The sequence below is a fragment of the Perognathus longimembris genome, chromosome 16 (genome assembly GCF_023159225.1).
Source record: "Perognathus longimembris pacificus isolate PPM17 chromosome 16, ASM2315922v1, whole genome shotgun sequence".
Taxonomy (NCBI): domain Eukaryota; kingdom Metazoa; phylum Chordata; class Mammalia; order Rodentia; family Heteromyidae; genus Perognathus; species Perognathus longimembris.
Window position 1 is genome coordinate 23807221 of NC_063176.1, and position 26162 is coordinate 23833382.

The following is a 26162-nucleotide window of genomic DNA, read 5'->3' on the forward strand; positions in this document are numbered from 1 at the left end:
AATCTTAGAACCAATCTAATCATTAATTTGACTTCAAAACAAATTAAATTATATAAATAGTTGACCCTTATATAAATACTTACCCCTGTAAACACAGCAACCTTATTCATCTCTGAAGCAAATGGGTATGGAAAACTGATAACACTTGCAAATGGCTCCACTTTTTTCTAAATATTCAATAAAGGGAAAACAAAAAATTCATCTTTTCTACTATTTCTCAGTCATAAAAAAAAACACACACAGAACTGACATGTTTTAGGTGTTAGAGATTTTCCTGTTTTGTTTTGACAGGATGTCATTCTGTCTCTCTCTAGCCTCCTGCCTCAAACTCCCTCGTGCTGGGATTACAGGTACATACTGCTGCACTTGACTCGTGTTTTCAGTTCTTTAATTCCACATCAAGTCCTCACACTAGCACTGATTAAAATTTCAAGCTCAAAATACTGTCTTTCTTTTTTAGAAACCAAAATCTGAATCTAAATGTCTCTCCAGCCCTACACTTCTATGGCACTTGGTCCAACCTATACCAGTCATCACAGGGTCCCAAATGTTAACAGGTATGTTTACACATCTGTATCTGCCCAGCACTGCTACAATGTCTTTCATTATTATGGATGTCAACATATTTGCTACCTTGAATTAACTTTTTTGAAAAACATTTCTAAATTTTCAATACTTTTTTTTTTTTTTTTTTTTTTTGTGGCCGGTCCTGGGCCTTGGACTCAGGGCCTGAGCACTGTCCCTGGCTTCTTCCCGCTCAAGGCTAGCACTCTGCCACTTGAGCCACAGCGCCACTTCTGGCCATTTTCTGTATACGTGGTGCTGGGGAATCGAACCTAGGGCTTCATGTATGGGAGGCAAGCACTCTTGCCACTAGGCCATAGCCCCAGCCCCTCAATACATTTCTAATAAAAGCAAAACATGAGTAGTATAGCTATCTATGTACACTGAACAACAGACAATTTCCAGTTGTTCATACATCACCCCCAAGGGCTATGACTGCTCTAAACAATTAAACAATATAAACACTATATTCATGACAGAATACCAGATCTGAAAGGATCTTCTAAATGGGTCTATTTTGAAATATCCTGGATTTTTATCACTTTCAGATATGTTTGAGAAATGAACTGGCAAATCCAAAATAGGTCATGACATCCTGTATTAGGTTTCCTAATACAGGTAAAAAGGCCTGAGAACTAAAATGCTCAGTTATTTTGAGCAAGAACCTATGTAGACTTGAGGTTCAGATCCCTTCAGGAGATTTCATTCATTGACTCATCGATTCATTTGTTCATTCTACCAAAGATTTATTTCTTAGTGGTACTAGGAATTGAACATAGGGTCTTGGGTTTCTAGGCAGGTGAGCTACTGTTGAGGCCTGCCTCCAAATCTTCTTAGAGATTTCATAGGAAAATAGGTTCTAAGGCTCTACATAGTTTTGAGTGGCCTTAGGATTTAGAAGAAAAGGGATTGTTGCTCTAATAAAACATTGAAAGATTGTATTTTTAGAAAAAAAAATAATTTTAAAGGAAAATCCTCCTGAGGATTTCTCAGACAAAAGACAAACTCTTAGGCACATTTTATATCAGCCATGCAACTTAGTTATTATTGACTGGTAATGATCTGCTATTCCACATCACAACTGGTCAGAAGTTTCCAATGGTAAGCAATCACTATAACAGTACCTCCTAGAAAATACTCAATTGCTTTACATGCTGAATAACAAAAACAAAGGTATAAAATGCTTTTAGACAAGGAAAGTATATTTTCAGTGTCACTGGTTTAAAAGAGATTTTCAGATAGAGTCCTGCTCTAATGGAGTTCCATTGACAATCACGGACACTACATGATTATATTGGATACTACAAGTATTTTAGATAATAGAGATAACAGTAACACCAAAGTAGAAAATAAAAGTATAACAGGGTTGGTATAAACTGTTTCTAATAAACAAAACTAAAAAGCTAGCCCAGGCAGGAGAGTCCATGAGACGTTTCTCTCCAATTAATCACAAAAGCCAGAAGTGGACCTGCAGCTCAAGTGGTAGAGCACTAGCCTTCAGTACAGAAACTCAGAGACAGTGCCCAGGTCCTGAGTTCAAGCCCTAGGACCAGCACAAAATAAAAGTTAAAATGAAAATCACATTTCTCTTTGGAAAAACTTACAAATGTAGGGCTCAACAGTATTCTCATGGGAGAAACAAAGTTTAGGGCTCAACAGTATTTGTTTCATTAAAAAAAAAAATCTTTGAATAAGTCCAACATAAAGAGACAAAACAGAGAGGTTCTGATTGAGGTTATGAGTGAGAAGCTCACAACCTCATCTATGACAACTTAGTCTCAATTTAAGGGCTCTAAGAAACACAATAGAGCTAATCCAAAACTCTCTTTTACAAAGGGACACAACCCAGACAGCTTAGGTCACATTTCCAAAACCACAATGATAACTCAATTAATTTTAACACTACTTTTTGTTGAAATTTATACGACTGAAGTTCAGGAGAACAGGAGATATATGTGTATCAGTTCTCTAGTGTTTTCAGTATTACATTTGGAAAACTGAAAAATTAGCAAATATTTCCATGCTGAAACACAAAAAGATCATGAAATTTTAAAATTATTATGGAAGGTAAGAATTTTAAAGGTTAAGAACATTCATATAGCCACTTCCCAAATGAATTTATTTTAATGAGGTCTACATACCTTTTTCCCAAGTGCCATATCCAATGTCAAATCAAGATAAACACCTTGCTTTGGATAAGTAAAGTCCAGAATTTGAAATTTCTTCAGTAAGTGGATAGCTTTCTCCACCTCATATATCTGCCTTGGGTATAAGCGTTTTAAATAGACGTCATCCTCAGGTTCACCTTCCATGTAACGGTATGATTTTATTTTTTCTATCTCCTCTAGTTTTTCCGTGGGTGTTTTGTCTTTGGCACCTTTTTTTGTTTTCTTTTCACGCCTTAAAAAAGATACATTCAATATCAATTATAAGAATGTGTATTCTAGGGAAGTTTGTTAATTGACTATAACCAATTAATGTAAGACAGCAAATAACAAAGATATCATTTATTTTCATTCAAGAATAAGAACTGATATTCTTAACAGGGAATTTTTGAGATTTTTCCCTCAAAAACCCAATTGCTAAGCACATAGGACCATATATAATGAAATGAATCAATGTGAACTCCAAGAAATGGAACAATAAGTCCTTATTATGTCATGTATGTAGATAGGGTTTTTTTTTTTCAGTTTCTCGTACTTTTCTGTACCTGTCTCTTGTATATAAGTTTATTGGATCTGTGAAAGGGAAAGGGAATCATAGAAACAGCAGGACAAAGGATGAAGTAATGCAACATAGATACTCACTTGATACTACATTGGAAATGAATCCTACAACTTGGGGGAAAGGTGACTATAGAGGGGGGCAAGTGAGAGAAAATGAAGGATGGGGTAACAATGTTTAAAAACAAATGTACTCATTACCTTACTTATGTTAATGTAACCCACTATTCATCACTTTTTCAATAAAGATTTAAATAAAAGAGCATAGACTGTTTTTGTTCTTCTCATTCAACAAATATTAAGTAAACTTTGGTATGGTCAGTACAAGTTAAATAAGACATTGATGCTACTCTTCAGATACTTACAGAGGTCTGGAGAAGAGGTATTTGCAGACAGATAATTTGAATATAATGCCATAAATACTATGAGAGTCTTATCATAGTCTTATGAATAAATTTAACCCACTTAGGAGATTAGAAAAAATGTCTTCCAGAACTGACATGACTTTCAGAATCAATTTTGAAGTATATGAACTTAGCTTTGATATGCATCCAAAAGAAATAAAACATGTGTCCACAAATGTTCATGATAGTAATATTTATAACAGCCAAAAGGTAAAAACAATACATATGTTCACCAGCTGAACAGCTACACAAAATGTGGTATATCCATATGATGGAATGCTAATCAGCCACAAAAAAAGAATAAAGTATTGATGCATGCTACAACACCAATTAACCTTACCAATAATATGCTCAGTAAAAGATACCAGTCACAGAAAAAAAACATATTGTACTATCGTATTTAAAGAAATTGTCAAGACTGACAAATCTGCTGGGCACAGTGGCTCATACCTATAATTTTCCATATTTAGGAAGCAGAAATCAGAAGGACTGCCCCAAAGCAGAAAGTCAACAAGATGCCTATCTCAATCAATGCCCATCTCAATCAATGCCTATTTCAATCAACGAACTGATCATGGTGGGTATGCCTATAATCCCAAGCACACAAGAGACATAGGCATGAAGAAGTAAAATTCTAGTCTGGCCTCCAGGAAAAAATGTAACCCTCTTTCCAAAAGATAGCTAAAGTAAAAATGGATTCCAGTGGTAAAACACCTCCCTGACAAGCACATGCTCTGAGTTCAAATTCCGGCACCAGAAATGTGCTGAAGACACTGAAAGTAGATTTAGTGGTTGTCTAGGGCTAGGAAAAAGGTTAGAGGAAAGAAGAGTAATTCCTAATGTGGACAAGGTATTTTGGAAGAATGAAAATGTTCTAAATAAAATATTGTAATGGTTACACAAGTCTATAAATATATTAAGGCTACTGAACTGTATACTTTCAGTGGCTGAACTATATAGTATATAAATTACATTTCAATCAAACTGTTACTAAAAGCCTGGAGTAAAACCAGGTGCCAGTGGCTCATGTCTGTAATCCTAGCTACTAAGAGGCTAAGATCTGAGGGTCATGGATCAAAGCCAGCCCAGGCAGGAAAATCTGTGAGGCCCTTATCTTCAGTTAACTACCAAAAAAGCCAAAAGTGGAGCTATGGCTCAAGGTGGCAGAGGGCTAGCCTTGAGCAAAAAAACTTAAAGAGACAGCGCCCAGGCCCTGAGTTTAAGCTCAGAACCAACACACACACACACACACATACACACACACACACACACACACACCTGGAGTTACACACACATACATACATACACACACACCTGGAGTTAGTCAGGCAAAGAAGCAACATTTTAAGAAGCACTGAATCATGAAATCACATGATATAGAAGAGGAGCTATTTTAAGTTCCATATGACTGAGCAGTAGTTGGACAACTTTTTCTATGAAGAACAGAACAGTAAGTGCTTTACCTTTGTGAGTCACATGATCTCCATTGTAATGACTCAACTCTGCCCCTGCAGTGGGAAAGCAGCCACAGGCAATACCGAAATAAATAAACACAGCTGTGTTCCAGTAAAACTTTATTTATAGACACTAAATTTGAATTTCCTATTTCCTTTATGAAAAAATATTATTCTGTATTCTCAATATTTAAAAATATAAATGTTCTTCTGAGTTCACAAACTGTACAGACCAGGTGTAACCCACTGGCAATAATTTACAGACTCTTGAACTTACAAGTGTAAGAAAAACTAGAAAGCAGGAAATAGGGGAAGATGGGTTGGAAAATCTAGATCACAAATGGCCTGATTCTCGCCTACCATGCAGTATTCAGGCAGGAGAGAAAGTTTATTACAAAACTGATGGCCAGTGGCAGAGATGATGCATGGCCAGAGAGAAGGGGTGTAACCTGCCATCCCTGCCTTATCTAGGGCAGGGTGGGGGTCGCCTTCTTCTCTCTCTCTCTCCCTTCTATCGGGACATGGATCATCTCGGCCACAGGCCAGCAGTTCGGTAATAAACTTTCTCTCCTCCCTGAATACCGCATGGCATTCTCCTCTGCCAGTCCTGAGACTGTCCTTGGCTTCTTTTTTGCTCAAGGCTAGCACTCTGCCACTTGAGCCACAGCGCCACTTCTGGCCGTTTTCTGTATATGTGGTGCTGGGGAATTGAACCCAGGGCCTCATGTACATGTACAGGAGGCAAGCACTCTTGCCACTAGGCTATATCCCCAGCCCACTTTTTTTTTTTTTAATTAAAACAGCAGTCCATTTGTAACTTGAAAATGTTTCCACTGAACCAACTCAAATATTTTTTGAAACAAAGTCCAAAGTATAAGTAAATAAGCTACTATATAATCATCTTTGACTTACTTTGTATCAGACTTTCTGGGGTACTGCAGAGACTTGATAATTTAAAAAGTTACATTTTAGCCAATAGAGGTTTCATACTACTTGCATATTAAATCCGTTTTTTGTAAAGTAAGTTTGGAGGCTTCACTAGGACATTGTGTTTATGCAGAAGGCTTCATTCCTAAAACAGGCTTTCCAGTCTCTTCCTACTGGCTTTGTTATTTTTCATCTACTAAATGTATGGCAAAAATGTGGTTTCTCCACTTTGGAAGTCTGGGGAATTTGTGGATTAATTCCAAGGTAGCTTATTGAGACCTGCTGCATCCATCCACTTGGCACTACTTAGGCTACTGGTCCAAAAGTTCACCTGCACCTCATCAAAAAGAGGATTGTCATTATCTGCTGTTTTGTTGAATTGCTAATTAGCTGGGAGGATACTATTATTAGTGGTGGCAGTAAGGATTTATTAAGTGCAAAAGCAAGAATGAATTATATGTTAGATTGGCTTTGAGATAAAAAAAATGTTTTAAAGGTTTTTATGTTTTGTTTTGCTGTTTTTTGCCAGTCCTGGGGCTTGAACTCAGGGCTTGAGCACTGTCCCTGGCTTCTTTTTGCTCAAGGCTAGCACTCTCCCACTTGAGCCACAGTGCCACTTCCGGCTTTTTCTATACATGTAGTGCTGAGGAATCGAACCCAGGGCTTCATGTATACGAGGTGAGCACTTTACCACTAGGCCATATTCCCAGCCCCCAAGTTTTTGGTTTATTTTTTGTGCTTGGTTATGAGTCTTGATCTCATTGCCAGCTGGGAGCTATCTCTGAGCTCTTTCTGCTCAAAGCTAGTGCTTTACCACTTGAGCTACAACTTCACTTCTGGCTTTGTTTTTGGTGGTTAATTGGAGATAAGAGTCACACTAGCTTCTGTTACAAATGTCTTAGGATATTGAGTGTAAGGTAGGAATAAGGAGACCAACTTGAAAGGAACTTAGCAAGGCAAAGTTAACTTCAAAAGAGGGTGCTGCCTACAGGAAGCCAAGTAAGCAAGTGCTCTGGACTGGCAGTTCACCTTGGTTATATCCCTTATACTTTACTGCCCTTTTTCTGATTGGTCAGAACTTAGGTTCATAATTTTGTACAATTGACTAGTTTGAAAGGCATTAAAAGTTTACCTAAGGAATCAACAAAAACCAGGATATGTGGCCAAAACTTGCTAGAAAAATAGTTTTTAATTGAGCTGCTGCTCTATACTTGAGCTATGCCTTCAGCCCATAGAGAACCAATTCTCATAACAGGATGTGGCTTAACTAAAAATAGCTTCTTGTAAGATGGTGGCTACTCTTAAAATGGCAATGCTATGTCAAGGAACCAATTTGACAAAAAGATTCTAACTCCTATACTTGGAACTGTAATTCTCAGATCTCATCCTTCTGAGTAGGTTGAATTACAAGTGTGAGCCCCTGATGCCTGGCTAAAAAACATTTTTTTTCTGTTGTTGCCATAACAAATTACCACAAATTGAGGCCTAAAACAGTAAACTAAAAGAAAAGTGTTGATACTGGTGACTAGGCCCCAGGGTGTTGGCATGCAAATCAAGTACTCTACAACCAAGTTATGTCCCCAGCTCCCAGCAGAAGTTTTCTTTTATAGTCTGTAGGTTAGAAGTCTGACACAAATTGTTTTGTATTTTTTTTCTGGAGTCTTTTCATGGCAGACTAAGAAGCTGGTTGAATCCATTCATGCTTGAATTTCCCCAGTATCATCTCCCCATCTCTGATGTAAGTCATAAAGGAAATAGTCTCAGTTTCAAGACTCGTGATAAGACTGGGTTCATGTGGTGAATCTAGGGTATTTTTTTGCCTCAAGGCTTTTTTGGTTTTGTTTTGTTTTATTGTATGTGCATGTGTGCTGGTCCTGGGGCCTGCACACTGTCTCTGAGCTTATGTGTTCAAGGTAATGCTCTACCATTTCAGCCACAGCTCCACTTCCAGATTTTTTGGTAATTAGTGATGAGTCTCACAGGCTTTATTGTGTGAGCTGGCGTCAAACCATAATCCCCAGATCTCAGCCTCCTGAATAGCTAGGATTACAGGCCTAAGCCACTGGTACCCAGCATCACCTCAAACTTTTTTTTTTTTTTTTTTGCCAGTCCTGGGGCTTGAACTCATGGCCTGGGTGCTATCCTGAGCTGCTTTTGCTCAAGGCTAGCCCTCTACCACTTGAGCCACCATGCCATTTCTGGCTTTTTGATTTGTTTTTTTTTTTTTTTTTTTTTTTGCAGTCCTGGAGTTTGAACTCAGGGCCTGAGCACTGCCCCTGGCTTCTTTTTGCTCAAGGCTAGCACTCTACCACTTGAGCCACAGCGCCACTTCTGGCCTTTTCTATATATGTGGTGCTGAAGAATTGAACCCAGGGCTTCATGTATACAAGGCAAGCACTCTACCATTAGGCCATATTCCCAGCCCCAAGCTTTTTTTTTTTTTAACCCCAGTTATATCTTCAAAGTCCCTTTTGTCATGTGCAATTACACATTCATAGAATCTGGGAATTAGATATGGATATTTTTGTGGGGGAAATTAATCTGCTCACCAGAAACTCCAAATATCTTTCTGGAATACTATTTTACTAATCTAAGATTTTATAGTTTGAATAAAGGCTGAAAAATTACATTGCTCTAGTTCTACCTTTTTTTCTTAGGTATTTTGTAAGTTCTTTGTTAGTTTTTCCACATAACAGACTTTACCACAATTACTTGCAATTGTTTTTGCACCAGTGGATCAGCTGATCTAGGTGGGATTTGGATGAGTGTCCCTGATAACCTGGAATTGATATTCCTCTATGAGTTTGTAGGTCAGTTGAAAAATAATTGTCTTATATGGCCTTGGGCTCCATTGGGGCAGTTTTGTTCTGCTTGTCTTTCATCCTCCTACCTTTGAGCTTGCTGAGGCATGTTCTTAATGAAAGTAGCAGAAATACAAGCATGAAAGTAGAGACTTATGAAGCTTCTTCAGGCTTAAGTTTACATCAGAGAAACTACCACTTCTTTATTCTTCAACACAATCATATGGCTGGGTAAAATGTTCTATCCCTTAGGAAGAAACTAAAGCTCAATCACTTGAATGGAGAGGAAGAGAGTAAAGAACTCCCACAGTATAAGGCCCAAACTGAACTCATCTCTGTGACTACCTCCTTCCCTGGAAAACTTTTTTGCTTTCTTTAGCTTTGGTCATTGTTAGGTTTTTTTTTTTTTTTTTTTTGGCCAGTCCTGGGCCTTGGACTCAGGGCCTGAGCACTGTCCCTGGCTTCTTCCTGCTCAAGGCTAGCACTCTGCCCCTTGAGCCACAGCGCCGCTTCTGGCCGTTTTCTGTATATGTGGTGCTGGGGAATCGAACCTAGGGCCTCGTGTATCCGAGGCAGGCACTCTTGCCACTAGGCTATATCCCCAGCCCCCATTGTTAGGTTTTTTAAAGTAGGTAGCCGGTAAAGGAGAACGCCACGTGGTATTCAGGCAGGAGAGAAAGTATATGCTAGGTTTTTTATTTTTATTTATTTATTTTATTTATCTGTATGTGTTTTTATATTTTTTATATATATACAGCACCACATAAACAGAAAATGGCCAGAAGTGGTGCTGTGGCTCAAATGGCAGAGTGCTCGCCTTGAGCAAAAAGAAGCCAGGGAAAGTGCTCAGGCCCTGAGTCCAAGCCCCAGGATTGGAAAAAATAAAAAATAAAATATAATAAAACATTGGTCAGGCACTTGGTGTTTCATGTTCATAATCCTAGTTACTCAGGAGGCTGAGATCTAAGGATCACAAGCCTGCCCAGAGAGCAAAGTCCATAAGACTCTTATTTGCAATTAACCACAAGAAAAGCTGGAGTGGAGTGGTGGCACAGTGGAAGAATGTTAGCCTTGAGCATAAAAGTTCAGGGACAATGATCAGTCTGGGCCCCAGAACCAGCACAAATAAATAAAGTCTTGCAAATGAACGAATTCCTAAGACAGTAATAATATCAGACCTGCTGCCTGTTTTTCATAGGACTCTAAAAAATGTCTATCTTCATTCTTACAAATCACATTTGAAAGGTCTTTGTTGTGCATGTAATTAGGTAAGACCTTATCTGAAAGGCTTAAAATACTGTGATTTTCACAATAAATTAATCATATTAGCAAGGTTTGGGGGAAGATGGAGAAGAAACATCTGGCAGCCTGAATCAAAGAGAACAGAATTTAGCTGCAGTTACCTGGGTAACTGAACCACAGAGATTAAATGAGTAACAAAAGACTGCACTCTGCTAATATCTTTCATCCTGCCTCATCTGTCCAAAAACATAACAGGAAAAATAATTCTATGGCCAAATGAAATGAAACAATAAATAGCTAAACAAACTGCTATAATAAAGTTCCCTCCAAAACCTTTGAAAATCTGTGACCAAGAGACTAATCCAGGTCCTCCCAAAACTGAAGGATCCTTTACATTGAGGAGCTGGGGAAATGGGAGAGGGCATACAACTTCCATGAAACTAAACTAAACTAAATAATACTATATATATATATATATATGTATATATATACACATATATATACATATATATACTATAAATATATATACTATATATATACTATAAATAATGCACAGGGCATATTAATAAACTCACATCTCTGATGCTGGTTTACTCCTTTGAAACTAAAAGCTTCAACTTAAAGTGTAAAAAAGCCAGTAAGAGTTGGGAAAAGAATGGTCCCAGAGCTGAGATCACAAAGCTAAAGCTGTAGGCAACCAAGTAGTGTAAAATCCAAGGAGTCAGCCCCCACCCCACTGTGGTCTCCATCATGACAGAGCTAGAAAGGCAAACAGGAAGAAAGAATGGCAGGGTAGCATGCCAAAATAAATCCCCTGGGAGATGGGGACACATGGGGAATTTACACTCAATTCATAGGCCTTTTTCCATACATCTCCACCAGTGCTCTCAGGAAAGACTAGGTGCAGGGTTGGAAACTAAAACACCTCCCCAGAGGCTGCAGGCAGGAGGAAAAGGCTCAGGTAAACACACATCCTGTATTTAGGAAAGGAAAAGGAAAAAAAAAAGAAAAAAGGAAGGAAGAAAAAATACCAAAATTTCTGCCCCTGGAGACAGGGCAGGAAGGAACCTATACCAGGTATCCTATACCAATATTTCTGGAGAGGGGCAGAAACTTCCTGTCAGGCCCTGTAACAGATACATACCATGGAGGAAAAGGAACTGAAACGCTGAAATCCCTTCCAACACCCAATCACACTGGCCTACTGAAGACTGAAACTCGATCTATCCATCTATCGCCCTCCACACACAACCCTGGGTAATAAGCAACAGCAGCCTTTGATGAGAGAGGGGCCAGAGTATACAAGTGACCACTCTCTAAGGACCAAACTGCACAGGGAAAGCATAACACTGGGAAACATCCTCCAGCAACCCAGCCACCACTCTAAGCACAAGGTAACCATAGCAACCATGAAACCAAAACCTAGCTCAACCTTTATTAGAGAAACAGCACAGACAGATGAAGAAACATGCCCATTTGCTTTTGTAATAACTATGCCAGTCTCTTCTATTCCGCACAAGATATTCAGCCTTCAATACAAATGTTCTGTGACACACAAGGCCAAGGTCAGGAGAAAAATGGAACCAGACCCAGATGACCCCCCCAAAAATAGGATCTGCTACTGGTAAACAGAAGCTACATGATTGTGCATACACAGAGTTGGGGGAGGATCAAAATGACTCTCCACCGTCTCCTATCCTGATTTAAAAACAAAATAAAACAAGAAAAAAACCTAGCCATAAAAGAATTTAGTATAGAAAATAAATATTACAACCAAAATTATGAACACAAACAAGCTGATGAATAACCCATTGGAAGGCATGGAAAAAAATAATCCGCTTCTAAATTTTTGTAGCTTTAAAAAATACACATAATAATATGCATTTTGGGTTAATAAAAAGTATTTCTAAAATTATACTAAAATAAAATTTGAGGACAACCTATAATAATTCCCTACAGAATACACAAAAGACTAAAGACAAAATAATCTCAAAATAATTACTATTCACAATAAACAAATACTTGCACAAAGCAGAAATGAAAATAGCCCAAAAGAAAAGAAGGTAGAAAACATACAGTAGGAATATACAATAGAAACACAAAACTGCTAGTTCCCGAGGATGTTAGGAATATGGAAAAGTGGACACTGCATGTACAGCTGGGTGCAGACATAAATTGGTACAAACAATACTCCTCAAACTTCTCAACAAAACCGAATCCAGACAGCATCCACACCCAAAGGAAACCTTTTTTTTTAAAGTTCATTTTTGCCAGTTGCCTATTCATCCTCTTTGTAAGCCAAATCAGATAAAATGATTTTATATATCCATATCATTCACCTCCATGCCTCAGTAGCACTAAAATATCTTTCTCCTAATTTTCCTGCAGTGTTCTTTCAAGACTCAGCTCAAATACTCCTTGCCCTACTCTCTCCCTCAGAAAGAATTAATTGAGCTTTCATCTATAATCCCATAGCAAGCACTTGGTCGATTCCTCTAATAAGACAATTAGAAACTTATAGCACAGATCTGTGCTGATTTATAATATATGAAAAGCTCCTACTCAACAACAACAAAAAAAAATGGACATAAACAGAAAAGCCACAGTAAAGAAAGCATAAAAGGTTCTTAAACAGAACATATGAAGAAGTATGTACTTTTAATAAAAATGGAAGAAATAGCCAGGCACTGGTGGCTCACGCCTGTAATCCTAACTACTCAGAAGGCTGAGATCTGAGGATCACAGTTTGAAGCCACCCAGCAATGGTATTGCTCAGAGCTTGTGCTATAAATACTTCCATTATATTTAGACAAGATACATGATTATATACTGCAGGATCATTTAATAGCAAAAGATTAAAAAGATAAATGTGTATCCATAGGGGAATCGTTATATAAATTGTGGTATATTTACTTAGTTCCAAGATATCTTGTTAAAAGCAAATGAGATGCAAAACAGGGTGTGTAGTACATATAAGAAAATAACATGTTCATGTAAATGCACACACCATAACAAATGAATGTCTAAAGGATAGGCCAGACAACAACAAATGCTGGAGGGGGTGCGGGAAAAAGGAACCCTTCTACATTGTTGGTGGGAGTGCAAATTAGTACAACCACTTTGGAGAACAGTATGGAGGTTTCTCAAAAAGCTCAATATATACCTACCCTATGACCCGGCCATACCACTCCTAGGCATCTATCCTAAACAGCAAGCCCCAAGATATCAAAAAGACATTTGTACTTCCATGTTTATCGCGGCACAATTCACAATAGCCAAAATATGGAAACAACCCAGATGCACCTCCACAGACGAATGGATCAAAAAAATATGGTACTTATACACAATGGAATACTACATAGCGATTAGGAATGGTGAAATATTGTTATTCGCAGGGAAATGGTCAGAACTCGAACAAATAATGTTGAGCGAGACAAGCCTAGAACACAGAAAACAAAGGTATATATGATATATGACTGTTAACAAAGGGAGACGGAGAGACAGTAGAGACCAAGTCTGTGAATACTGTATATGTTCTTGATACATTGTATATTGTATATATGTCTACCTGACCTAGAGAAGGGATAGAAAAACAGGACGTAAGATATCACAAGAAATATACACACTGCCCTACTATGTAACTGTACCCTTTTTGCACAACACCTTGTAAAAAAATTTGTGTTCAATTAATAAACAAATAAAAAAAATTAAAAAAAAAAGAAAAGAGACCTACCTCAAAAAAAAAAAAAAAGGATAGGCCAGAGAAAATGACCTACTTTTCACTCCATAACCTTTATCGTTTTTAAACTGCTTTCCATTGGTATGTATTTGTTCACCATTAACTCCTTCATCTTGAATCAACTTTTTTCAAATAAAAGAAACAATTATTTGTCATAATTTCCTTCATACAATCAACAAACTTGCAGCATGCCTGACACATGGAAGGTAGGTCTCAACAAAATATGTCAAATAAGAGACTACTGTGACTTAGTTTATAGCAGTAAGAATATACTGAGCAAGCTAGGCACTGCTGGGTCATCATGCCTGTAATCCTGGCTGAGATTCAAGGATGGTAGTTCAAAGCTAGCCTGGGCAGGAAAGTTCCTGAGACTCTTACCACCAATTAACCACCAAAAAGCCAGAAGTGGAGCTGTGGCTCAAGAGGTAGAGTACTAGCCTTGAGCAAAAGAGCACAGGGATAGGACCCAGGCTCTGAATTCAAGCCGCAGAACCCTTGCACAGACATACATGTCCAAGTACACGTACATGCACATGCACAGACACCACACACACAACTAGAAATTTACAATTTTACCAAAAACTTTTCATAGTTCAATTCTCATTTTAGATACTGCATTCTATTAAATGTCACCATAAAGTAAGGTTTTATAAATAAAATCCTATTTTCGTTTCAGACTCTATGCTCCAAATTCGCCAATTCTATTATTCTATGCATGTCATAAAAAAAATAACTCTCTAGTTAGATAATTTGGACTAAATTCTTCCAACACATGAGTCATCTAGCCCTAGATATATTAGTGGATCTTTGGGCTTCCATTCCTCCATCTGTGAAACGTTCATCAGAATATCTGTACTTCATAGAGCTGTTGTGAACATTAAATGAACTAATATGTAAATGTGCTTTATTTAGTATCTAGCACATAGCAAGCAGTGTATAAACTACTAACCACTTCTTTAACAATAAAAAAACATTAAGGAAGAAAGAAAATTCATAAAAGAATGATAACTACTATCCTTCTGTTTCTATTTCATTCACATCTGTGTCACTTGGGAGAAGAAACAATTAGTGCCAGGCCTTATAACCAGAAGACAAGCCTGCGAGTTCAGCCAACCTCTGCCTCAGTCTCTTCTTCAGCAGGGAGCAAAGCAGTGTGCTATTAGGCTCTCACACCATTGTTCAGCTTAACAAGAAGGTGGTGGGATCAGAGGAGAAAAAGACTGAGTTCTAATTCCAATATGAAAACAGCTTTTGTTCTTAGAAATCAAAACATTGGAAAAATAAATTTTATTTCTTTAGATTTCTACATGTTCAAGCCCTTCATAACACAATATAAATTATATATAGATACATATATAATGAAAATCCATACTGGTAATCATGTATTACCTAACTTAAAAACTATCTAAGAGGAAAGAATGTCAAGAGTGGAAAAAATATTCTCTCTGTCACACACACACACACTACACCCTAATTAAAATTCATTAAGTAGAACAGTAGATTCTGTTCTAAAAAGGTAACAGTCACATACTCTATTTGTTTTGTTTTGTTTTTATTTTTTTTCTATTTATTGTCAAAGTGATGTACAGAGAGGTTACTGTTTCATATGTTAGGCCTTGAGTACATTTCTTGTACTGTTTGTTACCTCCTTCCTCATTCCCCATTCCCCCTCCCCCTTTCCCTCTCCTCCCCATGAGTTGTTCAATTGGTTTATACCAAATGGTTTTGCAAGTAGTCACATACTTTAAAAAGGCTAGTAGATTCCAGAACTAAAGTCCTTCAGTTCAAATCCTTGTTCCAACATACACTGCCTCTCTGACCTTGGGCTAGTTGCATAAACTATCAGTGCCTCAATTTTCTTATCTATTACATAAGCAAAATCACAATATCTTCCTCATAAACTGTTGTGGGAATTACATCAGTTAATGAATGTCAGTGTTCCATAAATGTTAAGTATTATTATAGTAACTCATATCTTTTCATCAAAGCCATAAGGCCAAAAAGGCAGAGTGATAAACTTTTACAACTATATGAGCCTGTAAGTCTTTAAGAAACTAACCAAGTTTTTAATCAAAAATTTAAATAACAGTAAATAAAATAACTTAAACACAAACAAGAAAAACTTACTTTGTAACAGGAACAGCAGCAGCCAAATGTCTGTTGGGAACCAGAACGTTTACAGAACAAGGATAGAGAGATGTTTGATAAATCATCTTGGAAAGGTTATGCCTTTGATGATGTAGCCAGACTTGAAAGGAAAAATATAAAATATTAATATTAAATAATCATCACATTCATAATTATTTACATTCTAAAAATCAGTATTTTCAAAACAAAACCACTGAACATTTTGTGATTCTTAACCATTCTTTAAAAAGTGCAATAATGGGGATAGGGATATAGATTAATGTTAGAGCGCTTGCCTAGCATGATCAAAACCCAGAATTCCATCAGTAATACTACCATCCAAAAAAAATTGTAATAATGGAAACTACACATCCAGAAAGACATCCAAAATTTGAATAATTTTTTCTTACTTTTAACTTAACCAAGCACAGGCTCAGTGGAGTATGATCAGGGAATATGTTTATGTCTGTTTTCAAAATAATTTGTTTATTGATTCATTTGTTTAACAAATAATATATTCACCAGATTTTCTAATTCTTCTGAATATCAAAGTGAGGAACTTGTCCAATTATAAAGCAAGACTTTAATTATAAGCCCCAACACAGTGAGTCATAATTGTAATCCCAGCTGCTTGAGAGGTAGAGATCAGGAGGATCATGCTTTGAAGTCAGCATAGGCAAAGAATTAACAAGATAGCACCTTAACAAATAAGACAGACATTGTACGGAGGAATAGGGAGGGGTATCTCAGTCTAAGGCTAGCCCTGAGAAAAATGTAAAATTCGACCAAAAAGTAACTAAAGCAAAAAATGGATGGGATCATGGGTTAAATAGTAGAGCTCTTTTCAAGTAACTTCAAGGCCCTAAGATCACATTCTAGTACTGCTCAAAAATAAAATAAAAATAGGACTTATTCTACAGCCATACTTTATAAAGCTGTATTATAAAGTTTACTGAAGTGTAAACTCAAGACAGTTTAGTTGTGAAACAAGTAAAAGAAGACTTGAACAAATGATTCAACAACAGATTCATATATATATGGATATTTGAAAGTGCTCGCCTCGGATACATAAAGCCCTGGGTTCGATTCCTCAGCACCATATATATAGAAAAAAGCCGGAAGTGGCACTGTAGCTCAAGAGGTAGAGTGCTAGCCTTGAGCAAAAAGAAGCCAGGGACAGTGCTCAGGCCCTGAGTCCACACCCCAGGACTGGCAACAAAAACAAAGCATATAAACATATATACATGGATATTTAAAATAAGACAGAGGTGTTACTGTGAAAAGAATTCAGTGAGCTGTTTGGATATAGATAATCACCCACTAGGGGGGAAAAATGTATTCAGACCCTATATACAAACATCAAACAGACAACTTAAAAGATTTACATGTAAATGACAAAACCTATACTTTCATGAAAAAATATTTTAAAGAAAACATCTTTATGACCTTTTGGGACGATCTATCACATACAAAACTAAAAAGTACACACATATAGTGGCTGCATTAGTGTTAAGAACTTCTGTTTATCAAATATAAAGAAAGTGATGAGATAAACCAAATAATAGTATTATCAATAAACTGGCAACATGTATACTGACAAATGATTAGTATCTTTAATATGTAGGGCCAAAAACAATAAAGAGGCTTCTAGGTGAAAAGTTTACAAATAATACACAAATACATTGAAAGATGTTCAAACTCACTAGTAATTGGTAAATACAAATTTAAAACACAAGAAAATATCTTACATCAGTGCTGAACAGTAGTCACAGGCCTGTTGCAGTCTGCAACCAAATAAATATTAAACCAACATATAAAACCACATCTCTAAAAATGCCATTTTGTGCAATTGACAATATTTTAATTCATGAAACGTTCTCAACCAACTATGGACAGATGAGTTTATAGATTAGATAATATAAGTAATACTCTTTTACCCACCATCAGATTGGTAACCTTTTCAAAAAGTCACTGAAGCTGGGTATCTGAGGTTTCATGCCTGAACTTTTAACTACTCAAGAGGCTAAAGCCTGAAAGATCTCAATTTGAGGCCAACTCAAGTAGAAAAGTCTTTTAAGACTCCTTATCTCAAAAAATCAAAACTGGAAATGTGCATCAGTCATAGAGTGCTGGCACCATGACCTAGAAAGCTGAGCAAGCATGGAAGGCCTTGAGTTCTAGCCCCAGTCCTAGCATGCACACATGTGCATGCATGCACACACACACACACACACACACACACACACACACACACCAAGTCACTGATAATGTCAAGTAGGGGCAAATTATATACACTGCATCAACTGGATATCATCTTGGAAAACATTACAGCTTTGCCCAGTGAAGCACTAATTCCACCCCTTCATAAGTACCTCAAAGGTATGTGCTGACAGACTAAGAGACTGTGCAATGACATTGACTTTGTTTCTAATAGCATAACTACAGAAGAGAACCCAAATATTGATCAACAATGGACTGGATGCAATTGTGGTCTAAACTTATAAAAGAAAAAAAGTATACAACTAGAAAAAACAAAACAAAACTCTGCTATACAAGTGTTTTGAGTAAAAAAAAAAAATAAAAGTGGTAGGATCACTATTTAGAATTCCCAGTAGTGAAAACTGAACATTAATTTTCAGCAGAAATTTATCAAATTGCTACAGAGTAAAAGAAAGCAAATTCAAAGGTATCTCTACTTAGGTAACACTAGACCATGATCTATGTATTTTTCTATTGGGATCTCTGTAGCCTGTGTGTATTACACTCATTCATTCCTAGCAGATCACCTCACTTGCTACTTAGAAGACAGCCTTCAGAATGACCTCAACCATTCTCAAATTTACTGAGTCAACACTCACTCTCTAGAGCCCTACCCTCACTCACATAACCAGGCAAGGAGATGGAAACTACTCCACTCTTGTTGGCTTACTCTCTTGAAATCGTTATGAAAGGTTAGTGATCCTGGGTAGTAGTCCTAAACTGCCTATCCTAATGTAGGGGATTTTATCCATTTAGCATTCACCTTCTGTTACCACCAGCAACACACACCAGGCCACCATCATCTACTACTACTTTTGTTCCATTCTATTCCTTTTTATCACCTATGATTAGTAAGAAGGATCAGTTAGAAATGGACATCACAGCATGTCACTGGATGACTTATCCCTAGCTCTTTGAATGAAGTACATTCTTACCAAAGTACTCCATGAACTGCTACTTCTAACCTATGTACCTATGAGCTTGATCTGACAACATCCCACATGCTTACCAGGCTTCAAATACATTCACCTCTTCTCAGCTACCTGAGCACATCAGGCTGTTTTGTTGTTGTATTCATATATAATCTCCTTTCCATCTGTGACATTCTACTTTACCACTCACCCTTCACACAACTAATTCATAATGATCCAGGCAGGCTGGGAATATGGCCTAATGGCAAGAGTGTTTGCCTAGTATACATGAAGCCCTGGGTTTGATTCCCCAGCACCACATATATAGAAAACGCCCAGAAGTGGCGCTGTGACTCAAGTGGCAGAGTGCTAGCCTTGAGCAAAAAGAAGCCAGGGATAGTGCTCAGGCCCTGAGTCCAAGGCCCAGGACAGACACAAAAGAAAAGGATTGTTTATGGGCTGGGGATATGGCCTAGTGGCAAGAGTACTTGCCTCATAATGATCCAGGCATATTTCAAGTACTCAAACATTATTTTAGGACATTCTTTAGAACACTTTAGTGAAAATTCAGAATAAATGAGATCCATCACATACACGTACAGCAGCTCATACTGTTCCCTACTAACATTAAGGACACTTGTAATTAAAGAAGTAATTGTCTAATTAATGTCTGTTCCTCAATAGATGGTTAGTACCACAGGAAGGAAATGTGTACAGGTTATTCACCATAGTATGCACCTAGCTGGGTGCTTGCCAAGTATGTACAGACTCAATAAATTTGCTGAATGAACAAATTATTATTAATACTTGGATTCAAACTACTTGAAATATCTATTACAGTACATGGAAGGGGAGCAATGAGTTTGAGTGTGTGTGTTTTCAAAAAGTTTTATTGGTACATCCCTAACGCATTTGTTCACATTACCATCTGTGGCAGCTTTCAAGCTACAGTGGCAGAGCTGAGTAGCTTTGTAGAGATTTGTGGCTGGCCGATGGAAAAGTATTTATTAATTGGTTCTCTGAAGAAAGTGTTTTCTGCATATGCTTACAGGTGTAGACAGTACTCATTGAACCTATCCAGAACAACCCACCTAAAATACAAAATGTAGAGACCTTAGGGCCAGATTAACTCATAGAAGAAACCCATACCACGTTGACATAAACCGTACTGAAAAAGTACAAACTGTTCTTAATGCCAATAACTGTTATTAAAAGGTAACAAATGATTCCTAAGCTAGACAAACTGCACCATGCACAAAAGGGGAAAAAAAGGTACGCCAGAGGAAACTGAAGAAACTTGAGGATCACGGCTCAAACCCAGGCCATGAGACTCCATGTCCAAAATAAGCATTCATCCCCCGCCTAGCCCCGCCCCGTCGACCACAGACAGCCTCACTAAGCCGTGCAACCAGGCCGCTTGTAAATAATGGCTCTGCAGAAAACACAACACAAGGCATTTCGAGCTCCTGGAGCGAACCCCAGGCGTGGACACCGGTGATGTGTTACTGCTAAAGAGAATTGATTCCAGAGCTGTCCACCAGCCACACACCTCGATGCCTTACCTCCACCGAGGCATCTCATGGTCGCCGCCATGTTGGCCTCCCCGGATTGTTTCGACAAAAAAGGACCGACGCCTCGACTGGGAAGAATTGAAAACAAGGTTCCGCTCTGGAACTGGGGAAGGGGGAAGAAGTTAGAAGGTACAACGGATCCAGGAGAAGACCAAACTAGGCCTGGCTGCTGGCGTGGCGGGCGTGTCGCCGTCAGGTCTCGGGTTGTCCCGGACCCTTTGTTTCGTGGTTCCGGTTCACTGGCTCTACCGACGTCGGGAGAGGCGCTCAGCCTCCTGGCTTTTTCTTCCCGGGTTTGAACCTGCAGAAGTGTTCCGAACGATTATTTTAATATATCGTGAAATCTTGAAGATCGGAAGCTTCCTCCGCCACATTCCAGGCTTTGTCAAGACATTTTTAACAATCCTCGGGGCTGGGCAGGTTGTTGGGAGGTAGAGCGCCGGTCCGGGGGTTCGAGTCCCAGCGCCCGGTGCGGGGACGCTCGCTCACTCACATGCCGCCTCCAACTCCGCCCGAGATCCACCAAGCTTTATTCTAACCTTGCGTTCTTCCGCTTCATATTTGCCACCACGCGGTGCCATTAGGAGCGAGTGAATAAATCACCTAGTGCGTGACATTTGTATAACACGTCTAGTTTTAAAATAGTAGATCTGACACCAGGCACTGGTTTCTCTGACAAAATACTTTTTTTTTTAAATGTTCTTTCCATTATGTCACTCACTGCTGCCGGTGTGGTTTATCTATAAAACCAATCTGCTTACTGATTATATCACTTCCCGGCTTAAATAAAACACAACAATGATTGGCCATCTCTAAAGCCTCAAGTGTGGCTTGTGCCAACACCTCCCCCAGCCACCAGCCCTCCCAGCACACACACACACACACACACACACACACACGCACACGACTTCTCATCTGCATGGCTTTGTAAGTTCTGTTGCCTCTTCTTGAAATATCTTATTTCACATTACTAGGTAATTTTACATTTCCTTACGATTTCAAACCAAGCTTTACTCAATGAGGTCATCTGGTTTTTTAAGAGGCCCGAGTTTTAGTTCCCTGTAATTTATGTCTGGTTAAGTTTGCTTGTTTGCTTTTGTTTGTTACAAACAATGTTGAGGTATAATTTTTATCTCATATAATTCACCAATCTAAGTTGCACAATTCATCAGGAGTTTTCTTTAATAAAAATTAGGAGTTGTACATTTATCACAATATTTTTCCCACTAACCTGAGTACTTTATGAGCAAATATGCCATTTATCTTTATAACCTCAGTACACATTATGAATGCATGGATTAGCCGAAAGAAGCCTACAAAATTGACTTGCTCCCTTAAAGTTCCCCACAGAAGATGGACTGCAAAGCAGGAATTTCCCAGGTAACTTATTTTATACTTATATATAGTACTCAGGTACTTGAAGGATAAGATTTCTGATATGATCATCTTTTGTTAATATCTAAACAAGTTTCACAATCATTCAAAGTGCTAAAAAAAAATGCAAAGAACTACCTTTGTAACTGTCTTCCCTCTAGCACTCCTTACCTCCCTCCTTGTCCTCTTTTTTTCACACATACTTCATTTGTCAAGAAATATCCTTGGCTATGATATAGATGGGTTCAAACTGGCAGTCATCTCTCTCACAATACCAAACAGTGAATTTAATTGAAGATATATACAAATTCATCCCATCCATATCAAACCAACCAAACACTTTAGGAGTACTGGTTCTCAGACTCATTCCTTCATTTTTCACAGTTCAGTTAATTGGCCCCATATCTGCCCAGCTCTTTGTATCTTCTGTTCTGTCAAGAGAACATATTCTTTCCATATTAGGACTCACTCTTGTATGCAACATGCTTATTGTCATAAGGTGGTATTGTAGTGCCAATATTAAAGCAACATATACCTGTCATGATTGCGCTTTTTGGTCACTAGGACCTGATAGCATTCATTAGTCAAGTAGGACCTACAGTCTAGTTATCATGACAAAACAATACATAGGGATTATTTAGCCTGTGTATATACAAAAACTGTAAATTATTTCACTATAAGCTACAGAAGCCCAGTGTCTGTGGCTCATGTCAGTATTCCTAGCTGTTCAGGAGTCTAAGATCTAAGAGTCATGGTTCAAAGTTAACCCAGGCAAGAAAGTCCATGAGACTCTTATCTCCAGTTAGGTACCAAAAGAAACCAGAAGTGGAACTGTGGATCAAGTAGTAAAATGCTAGCCTTGACCAAAAATGCTCAAGGACAAGCAACCAGGCCCTGGATTCAAGTCTCAGAAATAATAATAATAATAAATGCTACAGAAATTAATACTATGAAATGGGAACTCCATGCACCTAAATTCTTGACACATAATGAACTTCTTCTTACAAAAGAGATGATTGGAATGGTTTAATGGTAAAACTCTGGAACCAGACCTACTGGTTTGTGGGGAATTTTTGTTTTGTTTTGTTTTGTTTTTTGCCAGTCCTGGGGCTTGGACCCTGGCTTCTTTTTTCTCAAGGCTTCTTTTTTCTCTACCACTTGAGCCACAGCGCCACTTCTGGCTTTTTCTGTCTATGTGGTGCTGAGGAATCGAACCCAGGGCTTCATGCATGCAAGGCAAGCACTCTACCGCTAAGCCATATTCCCAGCCCTGACTTACTGGTTTTGAATCCTAGTATCATTACTACTGTGACATAGGATGAGCTACTATACCTTTCAGAACTTTTCCTTCCTCATGTTTGTTATGGGGCCAATAAGGAGACCATTTATAGATACCACAATATCTTTCACAAAGTAAGCATTTAATAAATATTAAATGTCATTGTTAAGGCCAGAGTTCTTAACCAGAGAGGCAAAATGAAATGCCTACTTATTTATCAATATAATATATATTATTTCTTTCCCTATGCATGCTAGGCTGTCACCTTAAAACAGATTTTTACTAGTATCTGTAGAAAGTATTTATTCTGTGTTTATACACACCTTCTCGCAGCTGATTTCTAGGAAGGTTTAGACTCTCCAGGAGTCTTGGCAAAATGCCAGCTGCTTGTCTGCTTGGCTAACTTCCCTAGGGAAAAAGTTTTCAAACATGTGCTTAGCAGTTGTCTTGATCTGTGTTCTCTGAGTTCTTCAAGCATCTTCCAGTTGAACTGGGAACTCCTTTGCTTTCAGAAGGATTACTTACTATCTGAGGTTCAAGTTGAAAACAGATCATTTTATTTTACCAAAATTCAAAGAGATTTTCACATCAGCAGTGTGCATCAGAATCACTCAAAAGTCTTGTTTTAAGCTCAGATTGATGGCTTCCAAACCAAGGCTTTTTCACTCAGTAAGTCTGAAGAAGTAAGATGTAAGTGTGCATTTATACTAGGTTCTCAGGGGTCCTTATGTACTCACCTAGAGACCATACACTGCAAACCACTTCTTGTATAATGAAACATTTGCATCCATGCCTTAACATTAACATGGGTAGGAATTACTTTGCACAACAATTTTATCCTCAATATAATATAGACTCTAATGTTTTCCATATGTCTCTAAAACCATAATTCTTTCCAACTCTATGATGAAACTGCTACCTTATGTCTGACTTTCTACTTCAGAACTGTATACTGTCAGCTGGTAGCTGTGCCTCACCCCAGTAATCCTACTCTGGAGGATAAGATCTAGAGGATTTTGGTTCAAAGCCAATCCAGGCAAGACTTTAAGGTACTATCCCCAAAATAACTAGCAAGAAGCAAGGCTGGAGGTGTAGCTCAAGTGTCAGAAGGCTAGCCAAGTAAGCTAAGACCATAAGGCCTTAAATCTAAAAGCTGTTACCCCTATTTATTGGAACTGTTAACTCCAGTAGATGGTCACTCTCAACAAGGAGAATTTCCAGTGTCTATCTCTCTGCCTATCTAGATATGTAAACATTGCCAACTCCTATTTTCACTTCTTTTTCTTGTGTTTGCTTTAGAATCAAATTAAGATTTCATAAAGCAATTACTTAATAATAAAAAGTCTCTTATTTTTAAGAATGAAAGTTCTGTGTGACAGGAATTAATTTTGCCTGGTCCTAGGAGTGTCCCTATTTCCCTGGGAGACTTATTCCAGATTGAATTAGGAAATCTAGAAATCTTCCATGGTTTTCTGGTAACATCTTAACACTGGTTCTAGAATGTATAACATTTGCTACGAATACTCTCACAGTAATTAATTTCAGGCTGCTACACACGAAATTCACCACCTCACAACATTCCTGACAGTTTATCACTTGGAATAACATGTGGCCATAATATACTACTGGATGTTTCCTAGTAAAAGCCTTAGGTAACTTTTAAGAGGCCTTAACCAAACCTATTCTTTCCAGATCCACTCTTCTCAAAGTGTACTTTAATAGAAATTACCTAGAACTCTTATTAAGATGTATTCTGATCTGACATATGATGTACAGGGTCTGAAATTCTATTTTCTAATAGGATTCTAAGTGATATGACTGCTGTCAGGCGATGGAATAACCAGTTTCTAAAACACAACAGAGTGAAATCTACATTTCTATTAAATCTTTTTGAAGAAACCTTCTCCTAGTAGGGAACAGGCTTAAGTGTACTCCTGAGTTTCTGAGTTTTAAACTCCATAACCTCCATCCACAGGCCATGGACCCAGCTGACAGTGGACTGTAACCTCTGAAACTGTGAGACAAACCAAACCTTTCCTCACTTATCTCAGTATTTGTCATTAAGCAGTAGGGGTAAAATGGTAGTAGAGGAAATTGGAAAGGAGGGAATAAAGAGACCCTACAGTTGTGGGATCTTTAATGATCGGTAAGCCAGAGATTCAGGTCAGATTTTTCTGACATGGTCAACCCTTGAAAATTATGCCCATGCTCAGTCTTTTAGCTGTTCCACCCTGAAATAGGGAGGGCACATGAGTCTCCTTTGCATATCCTCAGGTTTAGTGATTTCATGATAGTTTTTTCTTAATAACTGGGTACTTATTAAGGGTTACTATTTAGCGAATAAATAAAAGATGCTTTCCTGGATTCTCTGAGATAGATGACAAAGCTCTATGTCCTAGCATAAAACAAACCAAACCAATACTCTGATACCAGAAGAAATGAACTGAACATCATAAAACAGCAGAAAAAAAAACAGGCTGTAATTTGGAAAAAATAAACAACAACAACAAAAAAAAAAACCTAAGGAATTTCTCCAAAGTGCAGAACAAAGAGGAAAATATTTACGACCAGGATAGGCATATGAGTAGAAAGTTAGTGAGTGGTTGTTATTTGTTTTTGTTTTTTGTTTTGCCAGTCCTAGGGCTTGAACTCAAGACCTGGGCACTGTCCCTGAGCCTCTTTTTGCTCAAGGCTAGCACTCCACCACTTGAGCCACAGTACCACTTCTGGTTTTTTCTGTTTATGTGGTACTGAGGAATCAAACCCAGGGTTTCATGCATGCAAGGA

The 26162-nt window shown here is 38.0% G+C and overlaps 1 protein-coding gene across 2 annotated transcripts in view; it reads right to left on the bottom strand.

Moving 5' to 3' along the window:
* The window catches only part of Mrpl1 (mitochondrial ribosomal protein L1), a 57945-nt gene extending 37082 nt beyond the window's left edge, over positions 1-20863 (bottom strand). For both annotated transcript variants that reach the window (XM_048364277.1, XM_048364278.1), the window contains exons 1-4: positions 20714-20863; positions 15982-16102; positions 2706-2964; positions 84-167 (exon numbers count right to left, since the gene is read on the bottom strand). In XM_048364277.1, coding sequence (XP_048220234.1) covers positions 84-167; positions 2706-2964; positions 15982-16102; positions 20714-20744 — 495 coding nt within the window. In that variant the 5' untranslated portion in view covers positions 20745-20863. The remainder of the gene's footprint in view (positions 1-83; positions 168-2705; positions 2965-15981; positions 16103-20713) is intronic.
* Positions 20864-26162: the final 5299 nt, after the last annotated feature.